The sequence below is a fragment of the Anser brachyrhynchus genome, assembly GCF_964034855.1.
Source record: "Anser brachyrhynchus genome assembly, chromosome: 6".
Taxonomy (NCBI): Eukaryota; Metazoa; Chordata; class Aves; order Anseriformes; family Anatidae; genus Anser; species Anser brachyrhynchus.
Window position 1 is genome coordinate 12,854,737 of NC_137700.1, and position 21,242 is coordinate 12,875,978.

The window sequence follows — 21,242 nt, forward strand, 5'->3', positions numbered from 1 at the left end:
GAATGATTGTTTTGGAAATACTGCAGGTTCAACCCTGTTTAAGGGAAGAGGAAAAAGGGGGATAAAACCACATAGTAATGTTGACAATAATATTCACTGCTAGCCCGAGTGAGGGAACAGAGTAAATATTTTCCCTTGTGTGTTAATTCTAGTGCATTCTTGGATATTATTTTCATGGCGTGACAAACTCTAAATCAAAAGTCTCTCTGAAGAGAAGAGTGAAGAACCCTGCATCTAGTTATGTAGGTACCCTTCTGTGGATAATTGCATGATATTTGAAGGTAGGATTCCATGTTTAGAGATGATGCTACAAATAATGATGGGAAGGGAACAGTGTGGATGAAGTGTAGATGCATAACAAGTCTAGAAATGCTGCCTGGCAACTAGCAGTTTGAAAATGAGCATTGATCCTGACAGCTGGAGGACAGTAAATACCAATAAATGAAACGAGGTGGCACATAATAAATCTGGCATCATACTGCAGATAATTGAAAAAATTTGGGCATTTCTGTAGAATTTTCTGCTTCAGCCCAGTGTGGAGGTACAGAAAAAAGTACTAGAAACATGGGTAGAGTGCCATCTAAATGAAAGTTTAACAGTGATGAGCTTTAAAATTCTGCGTTATAATTCACTCAATAATAAAATGAGAAAAAAGAAAACATAGATATTTATGGCAGTTGTCCCACTGCTGAAAACAAGCCAGTATTAACTAGCATTTCTTCTCACTTAAAATTTAAATGTCAGCATTTCAGCTCAGATGCTTGGTGTTTCAGCAGCTCTGAAAAGCTCAACCATCCCACCCCTCCCCTCCTGTCTCGCACTCAGCAGCACTGTGTAACATAGTGTGTTTAAGTGTGGCCAATCTTATAGCATATACTGCAGAATGAGAAGTTATATTGCAAAATTACAAAGTAATGATGGAAATGCCATTTTTGAACTACTAATTTTAAGGAGGATTTTCATGGACTTTAAATAGTGGGACAACTTCCTTCAAAATAGTCCTCAAAATTTATTTTATATGAAAACTATGGTTACAAGAGATGGTGGATTTCTTGCAAGCTTTTTTTTTTTTGCTTTCATCCCTTCTCTCCCTTGCTTCTGCTTTGTCAAGACTATGTCTCCCTGTTTTCTTCAAGGTTTTCTTGTTTTCTTCATCTTAAGACTACAATTATATCTGAGTGCTCTGAGTTGCATCATGACACAATTATTCAGCAAAGTCATTTTCTGCCATTTCTGTGGATAAGTGGCAAATGACAGCTTTCCCGCAAGCACCAAGTTGCCTGCAGGTGTTGGTGCCAGGCAGGAGAGGGACAGCCTTGCCTGCAGCCACTTTGTCTCTTCCCTTTTTATGCAAACTGCACTCACTCACAGAAAGGGGAGAGAAAGAACACTAAGGAATAAGGATGTACTTTCTTATTCTTCTGTGAAAGCTTATGTCAATACATAGTGAATACTCTCTCTAGACTTTTTATGGACCACTTAAATTACAGCAAAACATTTGAGTTTTAGAGTAAACACTTGTAAAATTTTAAGAATAGTCCTTTGCAGGAGGAGAATAATGGACTGCAAGAGGAATTGTGAACTGCATAATGCCTGCTGAATTGGACATATACCATCCAGTCAGGAAGCAGTAGCAAATGTAATATTTTTCCTGTTTAACTGTAATTATTAAAAAAAAAAAAAAAAAGCACATCTCAGTGTTCGTGCTATCTTGATGAGTTAGATATGTTGCTCAGTATTTTGTAACAGATATATGGAATAGAATAAACAGGTATGTCACCTCCCACCAGAGTACCTGAGCATCTTTCAGGATATGTTACATGATGGTTTTTAAAGGTTTTCATAATACTTCTGTTGTCTAAGAGACAGCAACAAATAAGTTGGAATATTTTTATTTTGAAATGATGCATGTTCTTGCATTGATTTCTGTTGATAGGGTCTTTGCTTGGATATAAGTACAAGAGTATGTGTGATCAGTGAAATCATGTTACATCTGAGGCAGGTATTTTTTAATTTTCCTAACAATTCATTCCCCATAGTTGGACTGGCCTTGTGAGGAGCCTTGTCCTTCATTACAGAAGGACAGAATTTAATATTCACGTGAAGGAGAGTCATTTTTTTCTGGAGATTACAGTAAAATTTTGTTATATTAAGGAGCTCCTAAAATTTCAAATAACTTCCTTATCTAAGCACACATTGTAACAGCATTTGAACTGATTTAACTTTTTATTTTGTCTGTTAGGACTACGTTGTTCTCCCATGTAAATTTCAGATCAAATACATTACTTTTCTGGCTTTGATTTTCCTTCTCTATTTGAATCCTGAGACATTGTCACGTATGACCCTTAATTTTGGGATTATCATATTTTTAGGGAAATGCCACAGCCCTGGGAGATTCAGCACCACTGATTCCCATTAAAATCCCAGGCTCATAGGCTGATGTCATTACCCAAAACTGGTTTCCTCTCGTACTGAACATACTCCCAGTACTTTAGAAGATCAGGAATACCCTTCTGACTGGGACAATACAAACAATAATAGAGGAAACAATGATTGGAAATTTTGAAATAATAAGAGAGCAAAAGAAGAGATGATGATAGGAGATAATTAAAAGGAGAGGGAAAATTAAATGATCAGATGTTTCATTTGTTTGTTTTCTGTAAAAACAAGCTGAGGGGTTTGGGCAGAAGGATCTCTAATTGCCTGCTGGAGCTTTTTCAAAATGTACTTACTCAAAATGATCGCAAACAAATCCAAAGGTGTGATTTCCTGTAAACTAATATCTGTTTTCACTATGGATTTTTCCATAATTTATTCTTTTTTGGTTTGTTTGTTTGTGGTTTTGTGTGTGTTTGGATGTTTTTGAGTCTTATGGATTTCTCTTGTAAGTAAGTATTCATGAAATGATTACCTTATCGCATGACCTGTATTTATACTTTTTACTATTCCTTGAAAGACTGTAATTTTATAGCTAGAGTTTTTGATTGTCTTTTTTTCTTATTTGTTTTAATATAATACTCTTTTGTCTATAATAATACTCTTTTATATATATATATATATATATGATTTTTATCAGGATTTACAGTATCTTTTTTATCCCAAATCTACTTGGGATACTGTAATAGCTGCTGGCTACACTATCAACTGACAGTTCTCAACCTTGTATCTGCTAATTTTCCTTCATTATCAGCGCTAAGCTCATACTGCAAGAAACTGTTCTTAGTGCAGGCTGACCAAAACTATACTCTCTGCAGAATGTTTCTTGATGGAAATGTTCCTTTTTATACACAGTTTTAGAATTATCCCTCTTTAGTCTGTTTTAATGAAGAAAAAAACAACCTCCCCTCCCCCCCCCCCCCCCCCCCCCCCGTGCACACACGCAAATTAAATTGTAATGCTACTAACTCACTCTTCATTGCGACTCAAGGCTAGGCCAGACCATTAGAAATACACTTAAAAGTCTAGTGGCTAGAAGGTGAATAAATGGTGTGCTCATCAAATTGCCCATATCTTACATCGATAGAGAAAGTAAAAGGAGAAAATATGCTGTAATCAAAAGAGAATTCCTGATGAAGAAGCATCACATTTTGTACAGTTGGGGAAGACAATTTCTTCACCAAGATGGTGATCTTTCAATACACCCAGTGTATACCAGGGAAAAATGGCTTGCCACAAAAGTGATTCCAATTTAAAATCATGTCACAGTGGTTTCTTATGACCTGAAGAATTATCTTTCCTTCAGAGTGATTGTTTGGAGCTGGCCTTAATACTTTTAACATTCAGTGCCATTACCATAAGGTTACTGAGGGAGGGGAAAAAATATTTCAAGCAACAGGATAAGAAGAATTAAAAGGAGAATAGTACAGACAGTTGTGAGAAAATGTCCTAACCATGCAAAGCTTATAGTTAGATGATGCGTCCCAAATTCATGTTTCTGCCTTAAATCTTTACGTTGTCTATTCTCAGTTCAGGAACTGGCATAGAAAGTAGGATCTGCAAGTGGCATACATTATGACCTCCAGTGACAGCAATTTATATCAGTTACTAGTTTAGTTTCTGAAGTTTATAATAGGCAGGTAAACAGAGGGAAATAAATATATCAGGTACATTCCCTATGTCAATAAGTAGGTTTCATTTCGTAGACAGCTAGATGATGCTTTAAAATATTAATTTAATAGAAATCATGGTAACAGTCACCCATATTTAATTTAGAAACAGTCACAAAGAACTGCATGAGAAAACCCTGCAATATCATTTTACCAAAAATTACATATGTTTTGGTAGATATCTTACTGAATATAATAGATAATTATGTTTGTATAGAATATTTTTGAAAACTTTCAAACATGCTATTCAAAAGTATAACTCTAAAATTGAATCTTTTGAAGCCAAGAGAACTCTTGCATTAATTGCTATGGTAAAGTTGAATGCGTTCATTATATACAGAAAATCTGTAAAAATAACTATTATTCTACTGGAAAAGCAGTCTGATTTACGTAATTCTTAGAGATTTCTGAGAAGATAAGATCAATAAGCTGTTTCTATGTCTTTATTTCTTTGCTGGAATGAGTGTAAATTCCTCTTGTCTCTCCCGTGTATGAACTTGTATGTGAATTTCATTATGTCCTACTACAGGAAATACTTACTGTCTCTCCCTACACATAAGAATTAAATCTACAATACTACAGAATATTATACTTAAGACTATACCAGGCTAAGAAAAATTCAAGCTGCCTTCCCCCTCAGAATAGTTGAAAGACTGGTCTGTTATTTAGATATTATTTCACATTTAGTGTAGAATATGAGACAGTTTACTCCTGTTAAGTTAAATACATAAAACAGTGGAACTAAGTTCACTTATTACCTTAGAGATTTTTGTCAAGGTCCTTTTTAAAATATCACCATATCCAGTTTCAAAATATCTTAATTATGTAAAAATGTACTTTAAAAGAACTGCAGTCATACAGTTGATAGGACATGATAGGAATTTTAAAACCATGAAAGGGTTTTAAAGTTTTTTTTTTTGAGGGTTTTAAAGGGTTTTAAAACCATGAAAGGGTTATTTCACTAGTGCTAGAAGAGCTTGCTATGGTTTTGCACTTTCTATTTTTGCACAGTCAGAATGTAAAGAATCTCATGCTGTGTATGAAGAGTTATTTTTCTAATTCTTTAAACGGGAAATGGAGGGATAGAGATATGAGTAAAGAGTGAGTATTAAAATATATAATGGAATCATTAAGGTTGGAAAAGACCTCCAAGATCATCTGGTCCAACCATCCCCCTACCACCAATATCACCCACTAAACCATGTCCCAATACCACGCACCTTATGATAAAATAAACAGATTTCTTCAGAATAGCAGATTTAGAGCCAGACTGAAAATTTACCTAAATCATGTTAAGAATTAGCATTTTTGTTCAAAAGTACACTTTAAGTATTTAAAAATATGTGTAGTCCTAGAACTGGGATATAAGGAAAGATAATGATCTCCTAAAATTAATGAAAGTCATTAAAGAGATAATTGTGTAGGTAGGCCATCAGAGTAGATAAAGGAAAGCTGATTTTCTTCCTTCATTTTTGTTTCCTGTATTTAAAATTAAGGTGGTACCTTCTGTACATTTTCTCACATCTATAGATGCCAAATGAGGTTGGTGGTGCAGTTGCAGGAATAATGTCTAACGTGAAATACTCAAGATATCATGGGACAGTTTGTTTCCTCAGTTTTAGTCTTCTCTGATAAGTATGTAAACAACTGAGACTTTTATTTAACTGATCTTTCCTTCAGTGAGATGCATCTCCTACAGAAGTACAAGTCTATATAGTATTCAGATTCTATATAAATCTTATTTTCAGGGTGGAAGATGAAAAATACCTTCTGTATGCTTTTAGAGGAAAGGTAAAGTTTACATCTGAATGTGTCTTCCTGTCACCTCTTCACAGTAAGAATAGTGGCAAAAGAGGCAATATAAAAGAAAGTCATCTAGATTTAGCACAGATTTTAGATATTTTCTTTTTGTCCTTGTGTTTATTATTATTAGATTGTGCACATGTTGAATTCAGTGTTAAATTTCCCCCAGTTTCAGTCACACAGATGGGTTTAAAACTGCAATCCTTAGTAAGCTGAGCTCATTTTCTGTCAGGAGCAACACAAAAGGAAGAGTCCAGAATGGAAGATACACCTTAAATAGAATATGCCATGATTTTTCATCTTTTTTCCAGTGCTAATTATAAGCTATGTTAATTATAAACTATAGTTCATTTTTAAGAGAAAATACCATTTGTCCATTCTTCTAAGTCTGTGAAAATGGTGTGACATTTAAACAAATGAATCTTTTTAGCCTTCATGTTTAATGTTTATTCTTAGAAAAGTGTGAATTGATTCTCCATGTGTGTGGACTTTGAAACTAAGATTTACTAGAGGAAGTCAAAGCATAATACTGGGCCTGTAAAAAATTTCAAAGCAAATCTGTAATTGAAAAGCTGTCCCATAGCACTACAGCATATTTAGAACTATAGAATGACTTGAAAATAGAGATGCAAACAGGATTTATATATATATTTTTACAAGTTTTGGTGGAAAAAAAAAAAGTGTGGCTGAAGTGTTAACAACAACAAAAGCTTATTTCTAGAACATAAAAACATTGCTGGGATATTCAACTTATTTTGCTATTGTTCAGTGAAGTGTTGCTTGCCTTCCTACTGAGCACATCGTGTTCAATCCGTAATGCAAATAGATTCAGTTCCAATTCATTTCATCCCCATGTTTTACTTGTTTGTATCCCACAGAGCCATTCTTTTGATGCCAGATATCTGCTCACTTTACTTCATTTATTTTCGTTTATTCATTGCCCTGCTGCATAACCGAGCAGCACATTCTATCTGTCAATAAGGTATATTTGAATACGAGGCTATTTATTTAGAATAATAATGGTCAGCTGCTATTAAAACTGGCAAGATGACGTCTCACATAATTTGCATGATTTTATTGTGAGACACTCATTAATTCTGACCTTTTAATATGGCTTTGCAGATTAAATATAATGGCTTTAAATTTTAAAAATGCTTATTAAAAAGCACTCTAGGTTATCTACATTTACGCTACATATTTATGTGTAGTATATTTATCTTTCCCTATTTTTCATATGAAGCAAAGCCTTTTTTTTAGTATTTTCTCTCAAAGTTATGCATATAGATGCACACTCAGATTGCTTTCAAAATTAGCTGAGTATCATTGTGATGCGTTAAATTTAGTATTGATTAATTCTTTTGCTGACAAAAAAGTAGGATCTGTCAAAAATATCTATGCAAATGCTCACTGCTCAGTTCTGAATCTGAATCCTTCCAACACTATTGAATGTCAGAACCCTGGGCTACTCTAAGCATTTTGCTACTCTTTTCAGCAAGCTTTCCTCTTCTGAGTGGAGTGCTACAAAGGAATGTTTGCGTAGTTCCTTCCTTTATGTTCCTCCAGCTGTGGGTGGTACAAACCATTTTTTATTGGTTGCAGATATTTATGCCCTTGCTAAATAACAATGAAGAGTTATTGAACTCTCAATGGAAAATTCCTTTTTGCTGTAACTTCATTCTCTTTAAAACCTAATGTTTTTAAAGCTTGAGCTTTCAGGATATTCAGGTGATTTTTGATGGACTTGCATCATTTATATGCAGATGTTAGGTTAGATATTAAATAATTTAATCTTTTACTCAAAGTCATAAAATCTTGGCAACCAAGTCTTAATAAAGCTGACCCACACAGCCATTCCTGGGTATGGTGTGAAATTCTTTTTGTTTTGATACCATAATGAACTCATTTGCCTTCTGCATTAATGCTTAGTTTGAGGAATGTTTTGTGTTGTTTACCAACATTATAGCCTTTGTTTGCATCCCAGTTAAGCAAAACTTAAAACTTCAGATACTAGCAGGATTTATAGTACACTGTTAGTAAGATCTCTAAGTGCATGCAAAAGAACTGTAGCTGTAGCAAAAAGGTGACTTGCCCCACCATCCTTTTAAAGGCCAGGACCAAGGATAAGAGGTTTATGGCCTTCATGCAATAAGGAAGCACCACTGTGAATAAAATCTCTTCTGGACTTCACTGTCATGGTATCCTATTTGTTTTCATTCTTCCTGACACCAGCAAGTGCAGAGCTCGGTAGCTTTTGCTTAATCATCACCTCAGCTTCTCAGGAGAGTTCCCCAGCTAGAGAGGGGCTCCTGAGCAAAATGCATATTTCTGAATACCCAAAGAAAATGTATTTGGAAGTCAGACACCAGTAGAGATGCAGACTCCAATTGCTAAGACTTGACACTGCCACAGGAACTGCATGTTTTGGAGCCTGCTGTTTTTTTTATTTTTCTGACATAGCCTGCTGTACACACAAGGTTAAGATAAAGCAAAATATATGTGTATATATATATATAGTCAAAATGTAAAAGAGAAAACATAGTAATGCACATTTCTAAAGACTTTATTGGCAGCTGGTAAGAACATTATTCAGAAGGCCCAATTCATCTTTTTTCTCAAACACCCAGGTGGTAGCTACCTTGTCAGGACCAGGAATGCACCAATATGTCCTGCAAGACCTTTTCTTATCTGCAAGGGATTCAGCTGCCTGTGTTTGAGCTCAGATCAGGTATGGTGCAGCTGTGTGACCTTAGATCTGACTGCTCTGGGAAGAAACAGCTGTGAGAAGCATTTTGGAATTCCTTTCTGCTGTGGTATGAGAGCTGCATTTTACTTCAGTCTCTTCACCTTAGCCCTTGCCTGACACAAGCTGCAGGTTTGCTTGTGCCTGCTCTAGCGCCTTGCCTGCTTCACTTCAGACTGGCCTTGTTGTTTGATTGGTCCAACAATTGGGCTGTTGGCTGGCCATGGTCACTGTCACAAAACCTGCACTGCCCTTCTTATTCAGGTACTGTGCAACTTTGCTTTGTGTTAGTGAAGATGCTGATGCTTCTTTATATTGTGAATACTTAGCCAAGGGCACAGTCAAAAATCTTAATTTTAATGAATATCCTGCAACCCCAGTTTTCAGATGAAATCTTCAGGTTGGAGAAATTTCTTAGATTTTATTTGTTCCTTGTTTTCCTTAAAAAGTGACATCTAACCTTATCCTCTTTCATTTTGTCTTTGATTTTTCTGACCTCAGTCAGGAAGGGATTTCAAGTCCTCCTGCAACCTTCCTCCTGTTTTGGAAATTAAGGCCCATCTTCTGAATGGACAGGTGTGGTTATTACCTTTCCATGCACTGAATGGATCAAGTAACGTTGGATTAAACTCTGTGCATGTTAAACCCTTGTGATGAAGAACGTCCTTTCCTGTAGAAGTACATCCCAGCTTTTGGAAATTCTGAGCCTTACATTTCCTATGTATGTATACTTTATTGGATGTGCTGTCTGTGATAATGTAAACGAGATTATATGCAGTATAGCATATAGGAGGATGATGGGCCTGGGAGTATCTGCTTCAAATATTTTATGAAGTAAACTATACCAGCATAATTTTGAAAGTATGGATCATATTATCAGTTGTTTAGCTTCTAGGTAAATAACCTCCTGAAAGAATGCTTGTTCGATTTTCCCAGAGCCAATAATGAAGTGTCTATGTTACATTCTGTCTGTAGTCATTGCTATTATGACACTAGCATATATCCTAAATAAAGATCCTGCTAGTTTCAAAGCTATTACCCATGTGGGATTCTCCGTCAAAGAAGATAGAAAATAAAACTGTGATTTAAAAATAAGAAATAAGTAAGAGTGAAACAATAAAACACTGCAGGAATTTTATCAAAAAAAAAAAAAAGGCGGGGGGAGGATACTGATGTGTTGCATAAAGCTGGTGGGTTTTAGTTTTTGCTTTGTGTTTGGGTTTTCTTGCACAATGAATTAAGTTCAAAAGTGAAGAATAATAAGTGTTCCCTGATAGGTTTGATCATCAAAAAACTAAAGAAATTTACCAGGATTTTTGTTGTTGTTGAAATATCCTCTTCGTATATAGCCCTATTTTTCTATTGTGCATACACGCTTACATACTTCTTTCCCTTGTGGCTGTCTCATCATAGAGAGATTCGTTCATGTAAAATGTGGGGAGTTTTTTAACGATTGCAGTCATAACCAGAAGATGCCAAAATTGCCTTTAGAGACACTGGGTGTTTATTATTCCTGCATGTCAGACAATTAACATCTTGGCAGGTTTGACCGGTACCTTTTAGCTGAGCTGACGGAACAAGGAGAAGAAATCTTCCAAACCCCTTTCTTCCACCATTCTACTGTTAATATAGGACTCCATGTCTTTCAGGACACAGGGAAGGAGGGGGAAAAAAAAAAAAGGCATAATATATCAGACTGTGTAAATATAAGCTACACATTGAAGTTGAGGATTCCAGCAAAATAGTAAAATGTCAGTCTAATGTGTGTTTTTCTTTCCACAAGGATTTGCTCCCAGACTTTAGCTCTCTATTTGTTTGTGTCTCTATTGCAACCTCTTTAGCTTACAAAGTAAAGCATGTAGTTAAGTTCTTGCAGAATTGTATCTTGAATATGAAATAGTGAGGAATATTTATTAGGATTTTTAGAATTATATTCTGAAGACAAGGTGGAACGGTTTTTTCTCTCATTGTATTTGTACTCATGAATCCCCCAAACCCTTCTGTTCTTACTTGTAGTGTTTCATCTCCAGAAACAAATTTTTCTTGCATGAATTAGTATTAGTAAAAAAGTACATTCTAAAATCACAAACTGGGGCTTTTACGTCAGAGAATGTATATTATAAATGGAATATGCCAGGCTTTCTAAAACTTCTCAACAAGACACTCGTTCACAGGCAGTCAGCCAGATGGCAATCTGCCATCTTGCAGTGAGGGTACTCCTTACAACTAGAACGCCATACACAGAAGTAATTACATAATTTTCCTTATTGGTATCAGACTAAATGTTCTAAGATGCTCTACCTAGCTAGTCAATGTTGTCATGGTCTGAGTTTTCTAATCATGAGGTCTCAGGAAGAGCTGTGGCTGGGGTGGGGGGGGAGAAAAAGAACAACAAAAGGAAAGAAAAGAAGTTTTAACAGATTCCAAGGTTTCCAGCCCTTCTTCTTTAATCTGCCACTTGCCTCTTTTTGCTATGACTACTGAAATATTGAAAACCCCAGTGGTTTCTCTAGATTTCTCTGGTTTCTGCAAATGACATCCAGTCAGTACATTGTGATAAAGGAAAAACAGAAGTAGAACACGAAAATCGCAGTGTAATGTTCACACTTATTTCACAGATTAAACATTAAAATTAAAAAAAAAAATCAAATTAGAGAAACAAAGCTACCAAATAAATCATAATTTGATTTTTAGGTATGAACACTGAGATACACGCTTTCTTTAGAATGCCTTGGGATTTAAACACATTGCATGTTTACTTTCACTACATATGGCTGTGACTACAGACCAAGAAAATTGATGTTTGTTTTTTTCTTAAACAGCGTAAACAAAGCTGAAGAATTTGATCAATACCTTGCAAAATCCACAGTCTATCAGCAGAGATAAATATTTCCCCATCAAAGTAATAATCCTCTGAAATTATTCACTGAAATCTTCTAAAAAGTTAATGATTTTAAAGTTTTTTTTTAAATATATATATATTATTAATGTGTAGATAGTGTATCAAGGATTCATGTTCTTACATGAGATTACTTAGAAGTAAATCAGAAGTAAGTCAGAATCTTTTATTTTATATTGTGTTTGATTGAAGTCATTTTAGTCTTTGTCTCTTTGTTCTTTCATGGAAGTCAATGGATGTGGGACCAGGTCCACAGAGAGAGATTTCTTTTATACTAATGGAACTTGTCCTACCTTTTTGAATCATGAAATACAGGATATAGTGACCAGTGGGAAGTCTCAGCTAAAGTAGAACAGAATAGTGTAACTGAAATCTGACACTGAGTCACATGAGTTTGTTTATTTCTGTATTTAAAGTGGACCTTTCAACTTACATAGGCTTACGTAGGCTTATAGGAAGAAGGCTCTGAGGTACATGACTGTATTCTTAATCGTCTCATTTCTCTGACAGAATTACAAGCCCTGTAGAAGTTCAGCAGTTATACAATCAATACATCAGTCTGAAGGTTTAAGAAATAAATAAACAAAAGTTTATTTAGCTAAGAAGGATAAATTATTCTTGAAGTAGAAAGCAGATGGGCACTTGATTAAGTTTGACAAAATATGTTATTCCCATGGACTTCAACAAACTGCAGCATATTAGGCTTTGGCTAAAAGAGTTGTTAGGTGTCCAAAAGCTGGCAGAGGCAGCTTATGAAGTTTGTTCACATTTTTAGAGAATGACATGGCAAAACGTCAACAGGTGAAATATTGAATGGACTCACTAAAAATAAACAAACAAAGAAACAGAACCTACTGTTTTTTCCATTTGCTTGAAAAATAAAAAAATGTAGGCAAGCAGGTGAGAGAAGAGAGGTGCACAAATTAGAGAACTCGATTTGTATCCCTCAGTAAAACTTTATTTAGACAATGTTTGCTTTAACCATTTTCCATCTGTAATGTAGTGGATGTTATCTTCCAGAAAATATAAAGATCTTAAGTGTGTCAGGGAAGAACTCTAATGTTTTGGGCTAAATTTTTAGAAAATTCCGAGGACAAAAGATATATTGGTTCATTTTGTTAAATGGACAATTGAGATTGTAGAGGGAAATGTAAAATAAACATTTTTCAATTTTTATTGATAAATCCTAGACATCGAACTAAAGCTAAGAAGGAAGCAATTTGGTATGTGTATTAGAAAGAGACAGTAATCAAAGGATAAGGCAAAGATATTTTTTTCTATCAGTGCATTTTTTTTTATTTTTTTCTAGGCAGTGCATGATACTATCCATGGTCTTAACCATGCTTAAGTGTCCATGCACTAGAAATATAGTATCACTAAGGATATGATTAACAATATAATCAATGATTTAGTAAGTATTTGAAAGAAGTTATAATAATATGGTAATAGAAATTATATTCAAATTACTCTCTGATTGGGGATATTTATTCACTTCATTCAGGTCAAATATTATGAAGCAAATAGGATCAACCATACTATTCTTGTGAACCCTTGTAGCATGAAATACCCGTCAGCGACTGGAGACAGAGTAAATCTTTGCTTTCCAAAACTGTTTATTTATGTATAAACTCCTGAATGATTCTGTAACTAAATAGCAAAAGACAGCCTAAATACATAAAATGCCAATAAGATCTGAATGATGTCTTCACCTTCTGGATAATATCTCCAGTAATTGTCACTGTAAAGTAATATTTTATCGAGAAGATTCTATAGAGTCTAATAAAACCTGCATAAAATTTTAAGCTCTAACAATTGCAATTTCCATTCTCTGGCAGATTGATGAAGAGAATTTTTCATCCTTTCATAGGTAGCTTCCTTAAATTCTTCCTGAAAATATGTATAAAAAATCTTTTTTTTTTTTAAAGATCAAATACCCATATTGGCATACAAAAATAGTAGAAAATATAGGTGAAAATAATTTCTCATGCAGCCTCAATCATCTCATTCTTGAGAGCTGAAGTTGTGATCGAACTGTAATGAGAGGAGTTGCTGTGTCTAGGATTCCATATGCAGTGAATCTAATACCTGATTTACTCAGTGCCTTTTCATTATTATTGTTATTTACTATTATTATTAAATTATACTGGTATACCAGAGGTATACTAATCTGTGAAAATTGTCCTCTGTTCCCTCTACAATGATCTTAACTGAAACCATAGTCCACATAATTGAATACATTTTGTTGGCTGTTTGCTAATAGTTCATTTTGTATGATAGTCAAATACAGAAAAATGATATTGTATATGGTGGGGAAATAATCTGCTTTAGTTTTCTCTGTGGTAACTCAGACTAGAACTGCACATCTAGACTCAGTTATTTAGGAGAAAACATAATATTGTAAGCCCATAGGAGAAGGCGGACCATTGCCTCAGCTGGGATTTTTTTACACTGAATTCGGTGAGGGTGGTATCCCATTTCAGGGTCTTTCCTTTGATGCCAGTAGTTTCATGATCTTACTGAAATTCTGTCAGATGCATCCTGAGAGCCATCGATTACGATGCTGATCACTTTCAAACAAGCTGAAATAAAAAGACGTTTTGAAACCGAAACTTTATAGATAAAGCCAGCGTGATGAACTTGGCATTTCTATTCCAAGAAACCATGGAATATTATTGCACCGTAAGGGTAACTTGAACAAGTTTCAAAGCACATGTAAAATAAGACAATGCTTAGAAATATTAGACCTCTCTCTATGGCTCAGCTATCACACCTCAACATCCCTTAAGTTTAAAGATATCGTTATGTCAGTGCAAAAATAATCTACTATCTGACCAACCATGATGTCCTGTTTACTTAAGCTTATCTGGTTTTACACAGAGTAATGAACGTTGTTCTTGTACGTAACAAAAGTAAATTTAAAAAATACTTTACGTACTCTTTTTTAAAAAGTTACTTAAAATACAAATGTAATAAATAAATATATATTTATATATATTTTGCAGGTGTACAAGCTTATCAAATTGGACAGAATTAAGGACACTATGACAAGGAGAGTTCAGGACACTAAACTAGTAAGTACTCCAGCACTGTGCAACATCATGAAAGTGTTTCTAACAGAAATTACTTTCACCTGATAAACAGAATTTTCAAGTTTTACAGACAGTGTAGGTAATCTGAGAATTTTCAGCTTAAGTATGTTGATTAATTTTTGTGCAGTCTCTATCAAGTTAAATCATTTGGGTATCTTTTCCAATAACTATGTTTTTAAAACACTTTTTTAAAAATATATTTATACAGAAACTATTTGAAATCCTTTTTGAGAAGAAAAGTATATCACACCTTAACAAAATCCAGTTTTTAATGCCAGCAAGATGAATGTTGGTTCAGGCGTAACCCATAGATTTACCAAAAGTAACATTAACAAACACAGAACTTGGATATATGCTTTTAACAAAACAAGCCAGCAGGTTATTTGGAATTTGTTTTGACAAACATCAAAATTGAATTATGATTTACCTAAAGATCTTTAAGATTTAGGGTTATAGAACTTCTTGTGATTTGATATATGTGTTTTATCTAGAAACGTTTCACGACCCATTTTCAACTAAGTAGTCAAAGTAGTACGCTTTAAGATCTTATTTTTTGTTGTTGCTATTGTCTCCCTCCCTCCCCCTCCCCCCTCCCAATAAAAAGTACACAATAAGTGCACAATTAAGTTTTAATGTAAGTTTTGAGGTAAGCAATCCTTACTGATAAAAATTATGGAAAAGAAAAAAAAAACGTTGAAGGTTTAAAAATATTTTCAGTAGTATGTGGAACACTGCAGAATAGACTCTGTCACAGGATCAACATTCAGAACTGTACAGTCTGTCCACTTCATCAAGAAGATGAGGCAGGTTAAAAGGAGCAGAAATAAAGGGACCCTCTTCACACAGAGCCATGGCTGACCATTGCAGGCCAAATTCTCTCTTGGAAGAAAGGGAGTAGCCACTAATTGTTTTAGACAGCTGCAAACCATTGCAACCGTGAACAATGTTTGGCCAGGAATTTTCAGGGAAAGTTTATTCAAAGTGCAATGCCAGGGGTTAAAATGCAGTGTCTTCAGAATTTATTCTGAAGTCCTCTAATTTATCTTGCTGCTCTCTGTTCTTCACCTTCCCATGTCCTCCAAGCAAATACTTAAACCCTCATCACTTTCCCTACCCATGTTCACATATGAATTATTTTCTTCTCTGGCTAAGTATGTTCATGAATAGTTTAAGTGAAGTTAATTGCATTCTTTTGTCTGGGTATAATTTGCAAATATAGTACCAGAACTATAAAAGAAACTGGGTGGTATACACCTTTCTTACTGTCTCTCTTCGGTGGGAGTTATTATGAGGGTATGAATAGGGCAGAGACTTTTCCCACAATTTGTAGTAAGCAGTCTCAGGAAACAAACACCATTTAAAAAAAAATATATATATATATATATCTACAATTATGTAATTGCTGTTACTGGATTCTTCTTTAATTTTGCAACAATTAATTTGCTTTATTGCAAAAGCTTAAGAAAAAAACACCTCTCAATGCAGAAATGACCAGGCTCCATTCAAGTGCTTTTAAGTCATGTTCATCATATCATCATCTTTATTGTAATTCTTCCAGGAATATAATAAATATTTTTTCTTTCTAGTAGTGTTTAATTTGTCAGCCTAGCATTATTACAACATTTTGTAGAAGATCAATAGCAGGAAATTAATTGTACTGGTATGATATAGTAAAGTTCAAAAATCTTCTTGCCTTCAGAGGCTTCTTAATTTATTTATTTATTTTTGTTATAATCACTGTTTAGAGAACTTGCTTGAAGAAGAAGAAAAGGGAAAATGCAAAATTGCTCTGCTATTGGTTTGTGATAAATATTTGTCAAAGGCAAAGCTAGTTAGGTCAACAAGCACACTAAAATTCTGATGTTTGCCAAGGCGTTTGCTTCACAGTGATGAATGAAATGCTATGATTCATGCCATAACCCATAGTGTAAATGAGAAAATTGTACTTCTAGCCTATTAGCAGCAGTAATCCCAATGTTTAGAATTATTAGACACTGAGTTGTGCTACAGACAGTGTAAGGCACATCACCAATACAAAGCACTTGCTCCATAGAAGCTTACAGTGAAACAGCAGTAATAAAGGAATACAGCAAAAAGACAGATTGGCAGTGAGCACCAGCAGGCGCTAAAGCAAGCAGATCTTTCACAATTAAGTGCCAAGCTCCCAGTGCTCTGCTGGCCCATACAGCAAACTCAGTATTAACGTCAGTTATGAAGAAAACAACTTAATCTTTGAAACTTTCTCTGATGCCCCAAGGCTGGTGCTTCACTATTCTGTCACTTTTCAAATTGGTCCAAGTTTTCAAAACCAAGCTGAACTAAATGCCTCCACTACATTTTGCTGTCAGTCCTTGTTACTTTAAAATGTTCATTTGGTTCTCTGGGCTTATTTCCCATTCTTTGTCCTCTACATTTTGTCAAATTTCTAATTACTGCATATGTTTCCCCTACACACAAGTTAGAGATGAAAATTTTCCTAAATTTCTTTCAGTATTAAGAAATGGGCTACAAAATCCAGATTGCTTTGCATGTCTTTCTGACCTTTCATGAAGTTTCTTCTGCATAAGCTTTGAAGATCCTAGCAAAAGCAACTCTGTGGAAAGTCATTGCAATGAAATGGAAACATCTTCATTCCATTTTAATATATTACTGTTGCCAGATGTTTTTTTATTAATATTATTTGTTTTCTTTTTATTATTTATTTATTTATTTATTTATTTTCCTCTTCTAGAACCAAGTAGAGGAAAGACTTGGCAAAACAGAATCACAATTCCTCATCCATATCGGTCCAAATTTAACTGTTTCCCTTTCATTCAGTGTTTGAACAAATTAATCTATCTTCCAGAGAAATTATTTGCAACTCCATCAGGCAGTCCTAAATACTGTAGATAGCTTCAGGCTTTGGTTATCTGTTTGTTCATTTCCCTCCAGAAATGGAAAATTACTGATGTATACAACAAGTGCTCCTCAGTTTGGTCCACTTTTTCAGAACATAAACCAGCACCTTTTGTTTTAAGAAAGGCATGAAGGCTTATCATAAACTAAAATAACTCTCTGCAGTAATTCAAAGATTTTTCATAGGGTAGGTTGAAATTAAGAGGGAGAATAAAAAAAGCCTACTGTAGCCTACTATATACCTTCCTTTTGTTCCCTACCCATTATCCAGACAGAGCAGAGGGAAGATGCAGGGTTCCCAAGGGGGTCAGACATGCCTGGTTTCTCTGAAATGTTTCTGGTCCTGGTGGCTTTGGTGACAGATTCTCATTACGAAAAGGAGCAATGAGAATTAGTAATCTGCAGGCATCATTGACACAGGTCAAGAAAACTTTTTTAAGTGCTTTCGTCACATGTTAGGTGAAATGCTTTGATTAATGTTGAGACAGGCTATGTTTGTGGTACTGTGTTGGGACTGGCACTTTGTCTGTTTCCTAGCTGGCAAACTGTGATGACAGCCAAAAGTGAAAAAGTGACGTTTGCCACTGTGTGGATATTTTATACTTAGGTTAGTATTAATTTTTCACCATTCTGCTTTCCTGCTAAGGATGCACTGTATTAGCCTGGTTTTGGCAGGTGATCTTCTTCCTGAATAGACTTTTAAAATGAACTAGATTGTGCAGTATGTAAAGGTAGAGAGATAAGATTATCACCTAATTGCTGGACCTGTGTTTCAGTGCTAGTGAAATTTCCACACTTTGTGTGCAATTAATTCAACATTTGAGGAAGATCTTCTCTTTCAACAGATAGTTTTGAGCTTTCTGTTGTGTTAATTGAAATCATCTGACTCCAAAGTACTTGCCTTTTGCAGTTAAAACAGATGAGCTAGAACACTACATTGCTTATTCCACAAGCTTTATTGAACTGTCTTATCTTTTGTGTATTTCCATTTTCGGTGTCACTAGGGCCTTTCATAGTTAGAACAACATGTTAGAACAACAACATAAGTCTGGATATTCATCAACATGTACTTGAATTATACAGCAAGGAATGAATCATCTTTCCTGGAGATTTACAGAAGACAGTTAACATGTGAATCAGCCCAAATCAGGTCATTGTTCAAAAAACAAACAAACAAACAAAACCCACAAAAAAACTAGAGATAAAACTTTGTCTTAAATTCATGCTTTAAACCTAGTTGTGTCTTGCTACTTCATCAAAAAACAGAGACAGATGCGTATTTAAATTCTTATTTGTTAGCTATTTCTTGAGGTTTCTCTAAGTTTTCCCTTTAATTCTCTAGCAATTAGATTTACTCTTATTCTGCTCTACTAAGTAAACTTTCATGCAGCTCAAATTATCTGTGAAGTAAGAAGTCTATCTGGCAGGGCTGATAGATAGGGCTTTAAACTAGAGTTGAAGGGGGAAAGGGATAAAACCAGGCATGCCGGTGATGAGCTAAGGGATGGTGCGCTAGAATCAGAGGGACTGTGTGCCAGTGAGGTCCTTCGGTTAGCTCCACAAGGTGCTGTGTGTAGGGAAGCACATTTGAAGTGCTTCTACACAAACGCATGCAGTATGAGGAATAAAATGGACGAGCTAGAAGTCTTGGCCCAGTCCCACAGCTACGACATCATCAGCATAAGCGAAACCTGGTGGGATGAGTCCTGTGGCTGGTGTGCTGCAATAGATGGTTACAGGCTCTTCAGGAGGGACAGGCAGGGTAGGCGAGGTGGCAGGGTGGCGATGTATGTGAAGCATGGGCTGGACTGCATGGAACTTCAAGTTGGGGATGGCAAAGTTGAGAGCCTCTGGGTAAGGATTAAGGGGTGAACAAATAAAGGGGATGTCATTGTGGGAGTCTATTACAGACCACCCAGCCAGGACGACAACGCCGATGAATTATTCTTTGCAGAACTAAGAGATGCCTCAAAATCAACTCCCCTTGTCCCTATGGGAGATTTCAACTTGCCAGACATCAACTGGGATCACCACACGGCTGACACGAGCAAGTCCAGTAGGTTCATAAAGCACCTAGATGATAATTTCTTGGTGCAGGTGCTAAGGGAGCCAACTAGGAAAGGTGCCCTCCTTGATCTGTTGCTGGAGAACAGAGAGGGTCTTGTGGGAGATGTGGCAATTGGCGGCCGTCTCGGTCATAGTGACCATGAAGTGGTTGAGTTTAGAATTTATGGTGACAGAAGGAAAACTGCCACCAAAACTTCAGCCCTGGATATGGGGAAAGCAGACTTCAGGCTGCTCAGGGAACTAGTCAGCAAGGTCCCCTGGGAAGCTGCTTTTGAAGGCATAGGCGTCCATCAGTGCTGGTCAATCTTTAAGCACTGCCTCCTGGAAGCACAAGATCAGGCGATTCCAAAATATCGGGAGGCAGGCAGGTGGGGCAGAAGGCCGGCCTGGCTCACCAGGGATCTTCTACTAGAGCTTAGGTGGAAAAAGAAAGTGTACGGCTGTTGGAAGGAGGGTCAGGCGACGAGGAAGGAATACAGGGATGCTGTTCGTGTTTGTAGGGAGAAAATTCGTGTGGCCAAAGCCCAACTAGAGTTGAAGCTGGCCACGTCCGTGAGAGACAACAAAAGAGGTTTTTTTAGATATATTAACAGAAAAATGAGAACCAAAGAAAACATAGGTCCGCTACTTGACGGGGAAGGTCTCCTCACAATGACGTAGGCAAAGCAGAGACGTTTAATGCCTTCTTCACCTCTGTCTTCAATGCTGATGATGGGCTTTGGGACCCTGGGTGCCCTGAGAGGGAGGACCACGATGGTGGGAATGACAAACTCCCAACCGACCCTGAACGTGTGCGGGATTTGCTGCTCCACCTGGATCCATACAAGTCCATGGGTCTGGATGGGATCCATCCCAGGGTGCTTAAAGAGCTGGCTGATGTCATCGCGGGACCTCTCTCAATTATTTTTCAACAATCTTGGGAATCTGGAGAGGTCCCAATAGACTGGAAGCTGGCAAATGTCCCAATTTTCAAGAAGGGTAAGAAAGAAGACCCTAGCAATTACAGACCTGTCAGTCTCATGTCAGTGCCTGGTAAAATTATGGAGAAAATGATTCTTGAAGTTATTGAGGTGCACCTGGGGGATAATGCAGTCATTGGTCCCAGCCAACATGGGTTCATGGGTTCCTGCCTAACAAATTTGATTTCCTTTTATGATAAGATCACCCATCTAGTTGACCAAGGGAAACCAGCTGATGTGATCTTTTTGGACTTCAGCAAGGCTCTTGACACGGTTTCCCATAGGATCCTACTGGACAAAATGTCCAGCATACAGCTAAACAAAACCATCATACGATGGGTGAGCAATTGGCTGACGGGCATGGCTCAAAGTGTTGTGGTAAATGGGGCCACATCTGGCTGGCGGATGGTCACTAGTGGGGTCCCTCAAGGCTCCATTTTAGGACCAGTCCTCTTCAATGTCTTTATAAATGATTTGGATTTAGGACTAGAAGGTGTTTTGAGCAAATTTGCCGATGACACCAAACTTGGAGGAGTTGTGGACTCTGATGAGGGTGGAAAGGCCCTGCAGAGAGATCTGAACAGATTGGAGAGCTGGGCGATCACCAACCACATGAAGTTTAACAAAGGCATGTGCCGGGTCCTGCACCTGGGACAGGGCAACCCTGGCTACGCGTACAGACTG

At 36.3% G+C, this 21,242-nt stretch overlaps 1 protein-coding gene across 3 annotated transcripts in view; it reads left to right on the plus strand.

Annotated features, from left to right (window-relative positions):
* LOC308196820 (uncharacterized protein) overlaps positions 1-21,242 on the plus strand; it is a 460,768-nt gene that overhangs the window by 226,464 nt on the left and 213,062 nt on the right. For 2 of the 3 annotated variants that reach the window (XM_080596448.1, XM_080596447.1), the window contains exons 2-4: positions 8,534-8,634; positions 9,151-9,225; positions 14,551-14,619. In XM_080596448.1, coding sequence (XP_080452574.1) covers positions 8,534-8,634; positions 9,151-9,225; positions 14,551-14,619 — 245 coding nt within the window. The remainder of the gene's footprint in view (positions 1-8,533; positions 8,635-9,150; positions 9,226-14,550; positions 14,620-21,242) is intronic. The other variant, XM_080596449.1, reaches the window with a different exon arrangement.